The 13,918-nt window shown below is 37.8% G+C and overlaps 1 protein-coding gene across 1 annotated transcript in view; it reads left to right on the forward strand.

Annotated features, from left to right (window-relative positions):
• Nucleotides 1-1,309: 1,309 nt before the first annotated feature.
• LOC118777986 (atrial natriuretic peptide receptor 2) overlaps nt 1,310-13,918 on the forward strand; it is a 69,813-nt gene continuing 57,204 nt past the window's right edge. Inside the window, exons 1-2 of the mRNA XM_036529268.1 lie at nt 1,310-2,227; nt 13,712-13,899. Coding sequence (XP_036385161.1) covers nt 1,522-2,227; nt 13,712-13,899 — 894 coding nt within the window. The 5' untranslated portion in view covers nt 1,310-1,521. The remainder of the gene's footprint in view (nt 2,228-13,711; nt 13,900-13,918) is intronic.

Raw genomic sequence — 13,918 nt, forward strand, 5'->3', positions numbered from 1 at the left:
GAGGTGCACAGCTAGTAAACTCATTAGTACAACAGTAAAAGATACAAACACTTCAGATAGTTCACTGTTACTGCAGGCCAGGGATGCTACCATGCTACAGGATCAAACAAACCTTGTGAATTAGAATATCTATGCAGAGCAGCAAGACCCCCCATGATTGTAAGTTTATGGCAGGATGAGTATGGATCTGATTGACTACAATACATTTCTTTAATTTTCAGAGTCAGCACAAGTAAAGAGAGATAAAGATGCAATTCTGTTTTATGGCGGAAATGATCTAACCTCTTAAAAATGTGCTGGGTGGTTACTGGTGTTGAAGATATGTAGAATATGAGCATATCACCACATGTCTCTCTCACTTTCTCTCTCTCTCTCTCTCTCTCACACACACACACACACAAATATGTATCTAAATTACATGATTTATTTATATTTACTTGTCTTTATGTGTAGCCTATATTACAAAATCATTTCAAGAGAAGCACTAATTATCAGTGAACATTATTAATTATTACATGCATTTTGTTCACAATAAGGACCGTTTCCCCCCCCTTCAGTAAATACTTTTTTACTTTTTAAAGCAATTCATCACACCTCCCCATGGGAGTCTGGAGGCTCTGACATTAGAGAAAGTTAAGACAGGCTTCTCTGTCCACACTCTGAACTCCAGGACACTTCTCCAACCAAACGTTCAACTGCCATTTAAATATGCACAAGTGACAGGTCGCTACTCCTTCCTCAGCAGCTCCACCATCCCATGAATATATCAATGCCACTTTGTGACTTCTGAAACTCATGGCAGGCAATAACCCTTCTGAAGATCTTACCGGGTGACTATATAGAAGTGTTTCCCTGTTAAGAAGCAAAATATTCTGCAGTGCAATAAACCAAGAAAAATGTTTAACTGTTTAAATAACATCAAAGTACACAAAACAACAGTTATTGGTTGTTCAGTATTCTATCGTAATGTTTAATTGAATCATAAGGCTGATATATTTATATTCAATCAATTTCGGTGTGCGCAAACTCAAACTTAAAAACGGGGTTGGGGAAGTGGGGTGTTAGGCCAGAATTGTAAACAAATCTCCCTAAACGCGAAAGCGCACCGTCTTAACTTCAGAGCAAAAACCTTTTAACTCGATCAGCGTCGGACATGTAAACCTAACCTGCCCGTCAGGTGGCGCTAAAAGCCCGTCAATTGCGCTTCTGAAACGTGACGTTTTGGGGGCCGAGCTGAAGGTTCTACTGATCGCTTAAGTTGAAGTGATCTGGATGGATGCTATCACACACTCAGGGTGGACTCGTGGAGCACTGAGCTCAAGTCAACACGCAGTGACGGTGTTGCCCTGTGAAGATTTCCCGGACGGTTTTAGGAGATAAAAGTTATGGATGTGTCTACCTCTACTTATTTTTCTTGAGATTATTTGCAAAAAAGGGTATTTCAATACAGTAATTGACCGTCCTTGTAACCTGGTGTTGTAGAGCTTGCTTTCTCGAAATAGTTTTTTTTTTCACATTAGAATGGGGTACAAGATGGAGCTTGGATACAGTTTGTTTGTTGTGTTCACGTGCTCTCTTATGGCCCGGGGTCGAACAGAGATGGGAATTAACATCACAGTCGTAGTGATGCTTCCCGATAATTACATCAAGTATGCCTTTGCATTGCCGAGGGTTTTCCCGGCAATTCGCATGGCCCACGAGGATATTCTGAAGAAGGACAGACTTTTGAAGGGCTACTCTATAAAGCTCCTCAATATGAGCACAGAGGATCAGGGCACCGGTTGTTCCGAAACTCTAGCTCAAATAATCGCTGTGGATACTAAACTGTACGACAAACCCGATGCGTTTTTTGGACCTGGGTGTGTATACTCGGTCGCCTCGGTGGGGAGATTCGCGAACCATTGGAAACTTCCATTGATAACTGCATGGGCACCAGCATATGGATTTGATATAAAGGACGAATACAGAACCATTGTACGGACGGGACCCTCTACAACAAAACTTGGAGAGTTTGCCTCTTCCCTTCATTCGCATTTCAATTGGACTAATCGGGCGCTTATGATCTTCCATGACATAAAAAGGGATGATCGACCGTACTACTTCCTCTCCGAAGGCATATACATTATTCTGCGTCAAGAGAATATGACAGTCGAAGCTTTCCCGTATGAAGGACCCCAGTTCTCCGATTATAAAGAAATTATATCCACAATAAAATCCAACGGAAGAAGTAAGTTTGAACGCCTTACTGTCTGTGAGCTAATGTTAGGGAGTCCTGTGTGCGCCTTATATCGCGGAGATATCTCAGATCAGTGGAAAAAGTTTTTGGAAAGAGTGACATCTCTCGCTACGTGTGTAGAATTAGAAAATGAACCGTCAGTAGTGGTTTATCTTTTTTTTTTCACTCTACAGAGGAACATACATTTGTGATGACCCCCCCCCCCCCCAATTAATCCCAGAAGCACTTAACTTTAGAAAGCAGTGTTATTTATTATATGCTATGCGATGGGAATATGACGATGTGGTAGGCTATTTCCTGAAAAGTCTAGAATTTGTATTATTTAGTTCTTAAAGATGTGTATCCTTTAGCTCCTCCAAATAAATTGGGACACGTGCTAAGCAAATCTGCGATTCAAAGCACAGGCAGAAATTGTCTACAAAGTAAAGGCATGATTACCGAAGTAGCCTACACGTAAAGAATTTGCGTTAACGGAATCTGAAGCGCTTGGTTTATTGATTTTGACCACCTGCTTGTGCATTCTGTCTTCCAGGCAAGTTATTTATGGTGGCTTCTACATCGAGAGTAGGGGCTCGAGCGTGTCTAAACTGAACATGCTTGGTTTGAAAATTTTAAAGGGGGCGGGGGTGGTGATGGGGGTGTCTGCAAGGTCTGTAAATGTAAACTAAGGCTGCACTCAAACTGCATTGCTTCAAACATTTTTCTAATTGATCGAAACAATACGTTCTATATTGTAATATTAATAGTCAGTTCACATTCATTATTTTTGTGAAATATATTCTGTATTGTACAAATCTGTGGTTCATTTAGATACAGGACTTGTTTGCAGTCACATTACCGCAAAAAAACAACACTCATTCGTAGTCTCAATTTTAAGTCAATATTCCTTAAATGGCAGGTTTTGGCAAAACAGTGTAGTGTACAACAGTAACAACAGTAATATCCCACATATTGTCATTGAACACTTGTTTCATCATTCTACTTAATGTCAACAACGTTGTAAAAGAGGCACAAACAATATTTTGGCTCTTTTTTTAAAAAATGGCAGAACCACTGCACATCTGAAAATCCTTCAGTCGCAAATCAGAATCACATATATGCACACCAGTATTAATCCTATCACCCCTCATGTCGCACTGAAACCGAAGAACGTTCAAAATTTGGTAACTTGATTATATAAATAGCCTGTACCATTCGGAAAAAAAAGAACTGCTAATGTATGCAGGTAGATATGCCTGGCCACAGTGACAATAGATGACTTACACAACAAAACCACAGTCACAATAGGTTATTCTGTATATTTAATTAGATATCTGGAGTGTCCTGCTTCTAAATGGCAGTGCAAAGCATGGATTAATTAGCACTTTTCATCTCCATTCATAATTACTGACCATGATGACTGAAAAGAGGGGTATTATAGGTGTCATTTTTCCCTATAACCAAGCATGAATAATGCCATTAAATACAACACAATTCTCACTTTGCAAAAGAATTCTAATCACATGTAACCACGGAGGCGTAGCTTATATGTTCTCCACACTGTAACAATAGTAGCAAAACAAAAAAATATTTTGCAATATACTCAGTGATACTCCAAAGGTAAGTCTACTGGGAGACCGAACACAACATATAGTTTTTTTTTTAAGCTAATGAAATGAGCCTAGATATAAATCAGCAGTCATCCACTGTGAATCATTAGATAATATTTTTGGGAGGTGGGAGTGGGGACAATATTGTGTGGACTAAATTGCCTCCTATTAAAGCTATCATGACTCAATAAAATTGTTTTGACCTTTTAGTAGAGAAAAATGAAAAACTGTATTTGGATACCGTTGCAATTTCTATTAAATCATTTAATCTGTTTATCACTGACATCAGTGAAAAGGCTAACCTGAAGTATTCAGTTAATTCCAGTGACATAAACACAGGACGTTAGGATCTAAGGATGAAGAGATATCAGGGAAGGAGGTGTTGGAGGCTCAAAAACACAGCTTTAATGTAGACTGGATATTCTGACCAGTCAAACTGGTATTTTGATGCATCAGATGCAATTAAAACAATTGCCATTTCTGTCTAAATACAGTATGATTTACTTTGCTTATGTGAAGTAGAAAATGATAGATGTAAATCAAATTTCCTTTAGCTAGCCCCAGACAAAACAACATGTACGCACTGGGAAAGCTCATGACCACAGCTTTTTTAACTCCCAGTTCTTCCCATGTGCATGTTTTCCACTGTACAACAGAAACGACATGTGCCCCACTTAAATGGCTTATACTGTCTTCACTTTACAAGTGTAACTGAACCATCACAATAGTCCTCAGCGTTGTAACCTTGCCAGTGGTGTTGTAATACAGCACAGGAAAAATACAGTCCAGCAAGGACAGATACCTGGCTGTAACTGTTACTCAGCAGAAAAGTTCAGAATCTAACTCCTACATAAGGGAGAGGCAATTGTTAATGATGAGGACAGAGCTGTAATAACTAGATAAATTTGCATAGCTAGATTGGCTGCCATACATTTGCCAGTTGACTAGCTGGTCAGCTGGATGTAACACAAGTATTTCTATATAAAAAATATAAACTACTTCCTAAGTTCATTTCACAAAAAGAATAACTATTTTTCTTTGACAATAAAATTAAATTAATTCAGATCAGTAATTTATTTGCTAGTCACACATGAACACATGGAGATGCTCTACCCAGCTACTATCAACATATCTAAGGAAGCTTGCTTATAGTATTTTTCAAGTTCAATAGAAAATAATATCAAGGCATAGTATTACAAAAAATGAATAAATAAATATCTTATGGGGGTAGAAATGCATTTGACTATTTACTTATAACCTGTAACCTGTGTAGAATGTCGAAATGATAAAGACTTGGACACAGTGCTAGCTGTGCTGTGCAGGTTTCACAGACATGTGCTCGTCAAACAAATATACCAAACTGCATTTAAGAAGCAGTACTCAAATATTTCTGCAAATATATTTTTCAGATACTTGTGCCCTTGCTAATGCCCACCCTTCTGCCTCTGCATACCTCAGCACTTGCATGACTAAAATGTTAAAGCTGCACTCTTTCAACAGGTATTGAAAATGTTTTGTGGTTTAAAATAGATTCTGCTTACCTAAACTGCATTCTAACAATAGAAAGCTTCCATATATTCAGTGCAACAATAAAACAATTTGGAATTTTAGTGGCAATGAGGTAATGCTTATTGCTCTCCCCTTCTCTCTCTCTCTGTCTATATGTATTTATACACAAACCACACGCACATGTGCACACACACTCACACACACAAATGTATATATACAGTGGCTTTAGCTTCCAAATGTTTTCATACAGTTGGCAGATTAACAAAAACATGATTCATAAAGCAACTGCATATTATTCGCATGGCTTGTTGTTTGTTTTTGAAAAATGCAATAAATGCATCTTCCTTTGATTTTGATGACAGTGAAGTCTTTTAAGACACTTCCCAGGGCTGATTGTTACCTGCTGCTTTCAATTTCTTTGTTCTCACTTGTGAACTCCTTTCTTGACTTTGAACCAAACATGTTAAATTTGACTGAGGTCTAGAGATGACCATTCCAGAACATTTGATTTTGTCCTCCCTGAAGAATTTTGCTGCAATTTTTTTTTTAATTTATTTATTTATTTTTTTGCGTGATGTGGACCATTATCATGCTGGAATGTTTTATTTTTCAAGTTTGAGTTTTCTCACAAGCCAGACCAGGTTCTTGCCAAAAATGGCAGATTATTTATTTGAATCCATCTTTCCCTGGATTCATACAAGAGCAGCATGACCAGAACATGTAAATAAACTTAAAAGCAAACCTATCTGCTCCTTTATTTCTAATGGGAATGTTGTTCTTTTTGAAGTAAGCTGAAGCTTTTCTCTGCATACATGCCACTTATGAGCATGTCCGTAAAAAAAAAAAAAAAGAAATACCGCCATCGTCCCAAGTGTCATTAAAATGTGGCTTACAAATGTGTTCCCACTGCTGTGTGTATTGTGGCTTCAAAAATACTTCTCTATGCAATTGAGAACACCAAATTCATGCAGCTGATGTTGAATGGTGTTGAATTTTTGGTGGTCGTTACTTCTTCTGAAAGAGGTAGTTACCATTTTCTCACAGAATGTTGTGGTATAGATGTTTTGCACCATTTTACTGGCAGGGTAGTGATAATTACACTTAATTCCAATTCCTTGGTAGTGGACGCTATAGTGGAACCTGCTGGTTTCGGCTTCTTGTGTTATTTACAACCGTTCCCTATCTTATGGAGATCTAGGACTCTTTGCATGGAATTTTCAGACGGCTCTCTGGATTGCTTTCTCTTGTGTGTCTGTAGATCTGTACTGTCCTACTGTGGAATATCATTCAAACTCAGATGATTTAATTAAAGGCTGTGTAAGCATGTAAGTTTTTCTTCTTGCTTTAGATTGCTATATGTCTAAGAGGAATTATTGAATACAACTGAATGCAACTATTGTCTGGCAAATGTCTCTATAATGTCTTGTTAATATTGTCATGCCATCCCATACTTGTGCTCCATTTCATTTACATTTTTTGTGATTTCATTAAAAAAGCATGCCATGAAAGAGGTAGCAGTGATGGAGGTCTTCTGATAGTTGATATATGTGTATTGTTTAATTTAAAATATTACAGTCGCGGCAGCTAACTTCTGTGCTGTTGTATCAGTTATTTCTCATAATCTTGGTTTGGTTTTAATGAATTATTAATATGAAAAATTTACTTAACCATTATTAATTCAGGGAGATTAAGAGATTTAAAAATGTTCATTCTTTGAATCACAGGGGTCTACATCTTACTCTCGGAGATTTAGTTTTAAATTTTTTTTTAATCACTTTTTTTATTGGTGTCTGATTGTGAAATGTCAGCAGAATGGCTGTGTTTTTTATGTTTTTTATTGAATTTAGACATCTTGATCCAGTGTTGGCATAAAGCTCTGTGTTTAACATCCCAGTTTTACATAATCCCATGGGATTATGTTTTTATGGTCTTCAGCCTCTCCCTTCTACAATACATGTAAAGTATTTTGTCTTGTCCTTGCTTTACCATTTAATTGAAAGTATTAGCCATAGATTAGAGCATTTGTGTTTGCTGTAAAGCATGCCTCTTGGAGAAGGAGAATGGAGTGAGTCTCTGCCGACCTGTCATTGTCTGGAGGTACATGAGACAGTCACATGGTAAATGATCTTTGTTGTCACCTGTGAGTTTTTCCCACTGCCAGACTGGTAATGATTTTTGGACAAGCCCTTCACTCTGGCCTTGACTCTGAACACTGGTGCTATTGATGAATGTAGAGGCCTAACCCACCATTTTTATCTGTCACGTTCCTTAATCTCCAGCCTCTTTATTTGAATGCCATTTTGACTGAAACTCCTTACATGGGTGTTGACATCATCTGATAATTGTGCTTGGCTCGTGTTTTAGAGTGACTTTCTGCTTTGATTGAGCTGACATTTTACTGGGCTGTCATGGCATGCGAGTGTACTTGTTTTTTACGACCCAAACAACACAATACATCAGACAGGTTTTTCTACCTAATCGCTTGCAATTTTTTAAATGCACCTGGGGGTAGTTGCATGAGAATATAAAACGCAGGGGAAGTACCCAGCATTAGTACACCAGACCTTTTGGTGTCATTAACCTGGGACTTTTGATTAAATTATTTTCTTGGAAATCATTTTTAAAATTCTTGTTCACTGACATTAACTTCAATTCAGATGTTATATGATATCTGCAGAGTAGGGTACTAGTGCTGGTAATTAATCAATAGCCCCTAAGTGTCCTTTAGGTCTTGAGATTACCAAGCAATATCAGTTTATCATTAGTAAGTGTATCAGGAAAGACCCATAACTGCCTAATAAAGATATAATAAAGGTATATATAAAGACATAATAAAGGTCAAACCATTTCCTTCCACACTTTCCATATTCCTGAAACATGTCTTTGCAAGACAAGTGGTTTGTTTAAGGCTCTGAACTGAAGAGCTAAGAGGGTAATCAGGAGCAGGAGAGAAGGCAGCACAAGCAGGAAGGGACAAGCATGAGTCAGTGTAAGTTTCAGGAAATGTTATGGGAGAAGGAGAATTGCTTAAAAATGGAAATAATTGTTCATTTTATTGGGGGAAAAAGGGGGAAAAGTCACAAGCAGAAAGAGAAGACGACGGGTGGTGCAGGATGAAGGAGAAATTGAAATGTAGAGGGCAATTTACTTGTGTTACTGTTTGCATGGATTGAGTCAGTAAAACCAAAACCTTGGGAAAAAGACATTTTACGACCCTCGGTTGGTGCCTCTCAACTGTTTGTGATTATGCTGTTTTTAGCCAGGACTTGCATACTCAAGTCAAGTAAACCTAGCTACCTTTGTCCAAACATGTATCACATTGTGCTTTAGGTTTAATTGGGTTAATTCAGGGTATAATACAACTGTATTTCAATTCCCAACAAGTGATTGATTACTTTAATATTAATTGTTGGTCATTGGATTTAGATTTCCGTGCATAATCAAAACAATGTAACTGAAACCAAGGCTCACTTGAAGCATCATAGTTCAGCCAAGAGGTCAGTTTCCAGCTGACAGATAGAATTTAGCTAGTCTTAAACCAGCTCAACTACTGAGAGTTGGCATTGAGATATTTATTGGTTGTTGGTGTAATTGCATAAAAAAGCAGCATTTGTGGTGCCATTGGTAGTCAGCAGTCCTGCCCCGGGAGCAGTTAGTGATAGGTAGGTGATTGTCATTGGTGGTTTCTACATGCAGTGGTTTAGGACTTCATGGATTTTGAAAGGTTTGACCTGTCATATATTGCAGCTGATTGGCATTTTGACACAACAGGACTGGGGCGTTTATTTCACAGATACGTTTTGGAAATAAAGCAGTTGTTTGGAAGGACATTCTTCAAACTGCATTAGTACTATTTTAGATATACCCAAGAACAAGCTAAATTAAGTTATTGGCATAAAGACAATCAATTTCATAAAATGGTATACCTGTTTGAATAAACTGTCTTTAGATCTGCATCTTACTTAATTCTAACTCTGTACATCACTGAAGACTCCTTTGAAAGACCTGAATTAATTACAGACCTGTAACTGTGACACCAGGGTCACGTGAGCTAACTGCCCTGCCAGAACTTGTCCAAGGCATGCAGTTTTGGCGTAGACTTCCTCCAGCTTTCAGCCCCGGAGGAGATCAACCGAAGATAACCTCAGTTCTGTCAATGTTACCACAGCTGCTGGCCTCTTCCTTTTGGTCCAAATCCTGGAAATACTGACCTGATTACTAAAACAGTGCTTGATACCTTAGTATTGACTTAGTTTTTCTTAGTTTTGCTAGTCCTAAAAGCCCATTGCAATCGTAAGTGTCCTTAAGCTTCTTTTGAATAACTTCTGAGATTCTTCTGGCATGTCTTGCAGCAGTGAATTCCATTTCAGTGTGCTAGTGTTCAGTTGTTTGATTTTAGGCAACTAACCCACCTTTCTGCTGAAGGAGGCATTAAAGGAAACCTACAAAACATACAAAGGTTAAACTTACTTGCTCTTTTCCAGGATCCAGTGGTAGGGTTAAGCAACAATTGCTTGTTTGTTTGCCTTTTAGCAGATCCACTGTGTGGTGCCAACATAAGAAGTCCAGAGGAGCGATATTGTAGTCTACTGCAATGCAAATACGCAACAAAAAAATTGTACTACTCTAAGAATTTTAACTAGGTAAACATATGGTTCCTAATGTAAAGACAAGGATATTCCAAAAATTATAGGAGGCCAAAATGGCATTGTGATAGCTAAAACCTGTTGTGTGTGTGTGTGTGTGTGTGTGTGTGTCTGTGTGTGTATGTGTGTTTGCGTCTCTGCCTGTGTGCGTTTGTGTGTGTGAGCACGCGTGTGTGTTTGCGTCTCTGCCTGTGTGTGTGTGTGTGCATGTGTATTTGAGAGCCCCGTGGTGGACATAAAATGGTGCATGCAGTTTTAATGGTAGGGGGGAAAGTGGACAGAAATAATGGATCCCAGGTTCTTCCTCCTTCAAACATACCTTAATTAAGAGGAAAAAGTTTCCTGGTGAAAAGTTGTTCTCAGTGAATGCTAGTATCCACGATCCATTATATGTTTACTAATTCATTTCAGAGCATTGCAACAGAATGTATTTTTAAGGTTAACAAACAAACCCTTTTCCTTATTTTATATATAAATAACCAAGGTTGAAGTAGATATACAGTGTTATGGCTTCAAGAACTGGAAACTCTGTTTATCTTCAGTATAAAGTTTTCAGCTTTGACAAAGGCAAGTAATTGCAAAGTAACTGTCAATAACAAAAGCTATTTGTTATTTAAGTGTTCATATGTAGGATTGGATCAGATTAATTTGATAATCCAGAAAAAAGTATATTGTGAAAGTTTTTTTTCCTTCAAAATTATGTTCTTTCTTAGTTTTGTGTCATTAATATGAAGAATAAGAGAATACAACTCAGTCTTTAAGGACTGTAAAGGAAGAAGAGCTAATACATCATGTGGATTCACGTACCACTCCTCAAGGCCCTACTGTAATGCCATAGCTATATTTCACGATGATTTCTGATAACATATTAAGACATTCAAATGTATTATTCTGAATACATCAATAATGAATAATAATAGACTTTATATTGATAACAGGAAGCATCCTTCATTTTATTTATATAAGTTTGCAGATATATGTATCCTGGCAGTTCTCCATGGCTGACTGGAAGTAGTAGAGAAGTCCAGCGTGACAGGGTGGTGACAGTTCATCTAACTCCATCTTATAAAATGAGAAAGATGATGGAACAATCAGCCATTGACGTTTAACACGACCTCCATTTGCTTAAACGTTGGATGGGAAAAAAGCTTTACAGAATAGTGGCTCAGTAGACAGGCCTCAAACTTTACGGGTTCTTCTTTGTATTTATGGTATGAAGGATGATCTTTCAGTGCTTTTCAAATGGTTGCTAAATTTGGTTTCAAAGATACACAGTGATGTCAGTGTGTCCTTTTTCAGTTAACAATAAAACAAAAATAAATGAGTGTGACAAATAGTACATGAACTTAGCATTTCAGCTTTGGCAAGAAGTTACAGTGTAAATAAATTCTGAGTGGAAAGTATGTCAAGTTTTGGACAATGTTTGGTTTTGCTCACTACGTGCCATATATGAATTATTTGTGCGGTGTCACATGTATTGCATATCAATGCTAAGATAAAAAAAGATCAAATGACTATTTACAGTGTAGCATACTGTGAAACTAAACATAAAAGTCTAAATAAGATGACGGTTGTTAAGTGTACGTATCATAAACCAGTTAAAGTAACATTTTCAGGTGAATTTGTGCATTCCCCACAGTTAAACAACACACTACCTATTTCACCTTTGTACTGGCCCTGAGCTCCACCCAAGGTAGGAGCTTCTGCCCTCAGACTGACATCATTGGCTGGCCAGGCCTGAGCACTTACCCCTTTGTGTTTGGTCAAAATGAGATGCAGAGGGGTGTTTACTGAAATTGCAGGCTATGTCTGTACAGACTGTACATAACAAGTAAACCAGAAGCTTTCTGAAAGAACAGAATTTCTTCTTCACATTCTTCCTACATTTTGGAATTGAAATTTGTGGTGTGCGTTTGGAATGTTGTGGGATTACCACATGCTTTTTTTCATTTGGTGTTTTATCTGGTACAAAAAACCTGAACGATTAAAATTAGCTGTCATGGATGTTTTTTTTTTAGCTATTAAATATTGGCTAAATCCAAAAAATGCATGCCCTAAATATAGAGCATGTGTGAAATGAGGGGAAGTTTCCAAGTTTCCACATAGCTCCCCAACGTAAAGCTGGTCCCATTCCCTAGCTGACATTTACTATAAGTAGCTACAGTCGTGGGATGAAAATTTATTCCAGGTCAGAGAAAAATAATAGAGCAACCAACGTATTGAGTTATAAATCAGGTGATTTTTTGCTCAGTTAATGTCTTTTCATGCCCATATGCTTTACCATTTGTTGTTATGCCCCTTTGTTGTTACATTGGACAATTTATCTGCTTTCCAGTGTTACTTGCATTGGACTCATGTTTCTAATGACAACAATTAACTGTATTAAAAGTGCAGAAGTATTAGCAAACATCCCATTTTGAATTAAGAATGGAATTGCTTGCATCCTGTACCCCTTTTTCTTCCCTGCAGTATTTTGTTTAATTTTGTTCAAGGTTTTCAAGGTCATACTAACACTGCTGTGTTAAACAGAGATATTTGTATGTATGGCATTGTCCATGGCAGAAGTAAGGTCATATGGAATTAAAATAACTTGGTGGCTGTTATTTAACTATGTACATTAGTGTCCTAGTCTGTAGTGTGTTCAGTGTGTAAAGGCAGCAGACATGACCTGGCAGTAAGACAGCAATTGTGGCATCTATTGTGTACCCCGTTTATAGCTAATAACATTGAACAAGCGACTGTCAACCTAAAACCTGCTTTCTCAGTTCTGTTTACAAGCTGCTGAAGTCATAACTCTGAAAGGAGGCAGTTCAGCCTGCATAGAAAGTAGTTTGTACAAATGTCTCTTTTTCATTGCAAGATAAATAAATGAAAAAATGTGAAAATGACAACAAAATAACACTGCCCTCAATTTGTCATTCACTATGATAAAAAAATAAACACAACAATTTGATGGGCTTCGTAAGCACCCAGAAGATTTCTTTAAAATTCTATAACACTGGAGAGCATTTTCTTTGCTTTTTTCCCCCTTGATTTGTTTTGGTGTTTGTCCAAGAGACAGCAGGACTCCTTGGCATGACTCAACGCAAGCTAATGTTAAGTTGGAATAGATGAGAGTTGGGGCCCCAACCGGCGGTCTGTGTCGACTGTGGTCTAACACTTGAGGAAATGTCTTGTAACTGGGAGAACCGCCTCAGCACTGGCAGCAGTCCCTCTGCAAATGCAACATATGGAAATAATGTCTGCAGAAAGGAGTATGGAGCAGATGGCATTAAACAATATGTTATTATATACATACAAACCTGTGCATGCTCCAGGAAAATGCTACAGTGCGCATGCATACTCTCGCCCACACATACACACATGCACACACACACAAACAGCAATATGATCCGGTAATGCATTTCTTTAGAAATTTGGAGAATAAGAATTTTCTGAATACCTCTGTCTCTGCAGGAACCTGTTATCAAAATAATCTTTGCTGAGCACCGTTATTAGATGGATCACTTGTCCACGGCACATGTTATGCAACAAATTTTACTAAATATTAATCAGGAATACTGAGATTCCAGAGAAACAGAATTAATGGCTAAACTGAAAAGGTGAAGACCAAAGGTGAAGAGATAAAACTGATATGAAAATATGGAAAAAGTCATATCTGCCTATCACTCACAGTAAAACGGCTCACCTATTTTTATGCATTGCTAAATGTTTTGTTTTGTCCTCCACAGTTGTGTATATCTCTGGACCTCTGGACACCTTCCTGAGTATCATGAAGCTTTTCCAAAGTGAGGGGTTACCTCCAGAGGACTATGCCATCTTTTATTTGGATATGTTTGCTGAGAGTCTTCGAAACAACGCTTACAAACTCTGGCAGAGCTCGGAAATCCATTGGACTGATCCTATCAAGCTTTTCAAGGTATTGGATTCACAATTTA

The sequence above is a fragment of the Megalops cyprinoides genome, chromosome 5 (assembly GCF_013368585.1).
Source record: "Megalops cyprinoides isolate fMegCyp1 chromosome 5, fMegCyp1.pri, whole genome shotgun sequence".
In the NCBI taxonomy this organism is placed as follows: domain Eukaryota; kingdom Metazoa; phylum Chordata; class Actinopteri; order Elopiformes; family Megalopidae; genus Megalops; species Megalops cyprinoides.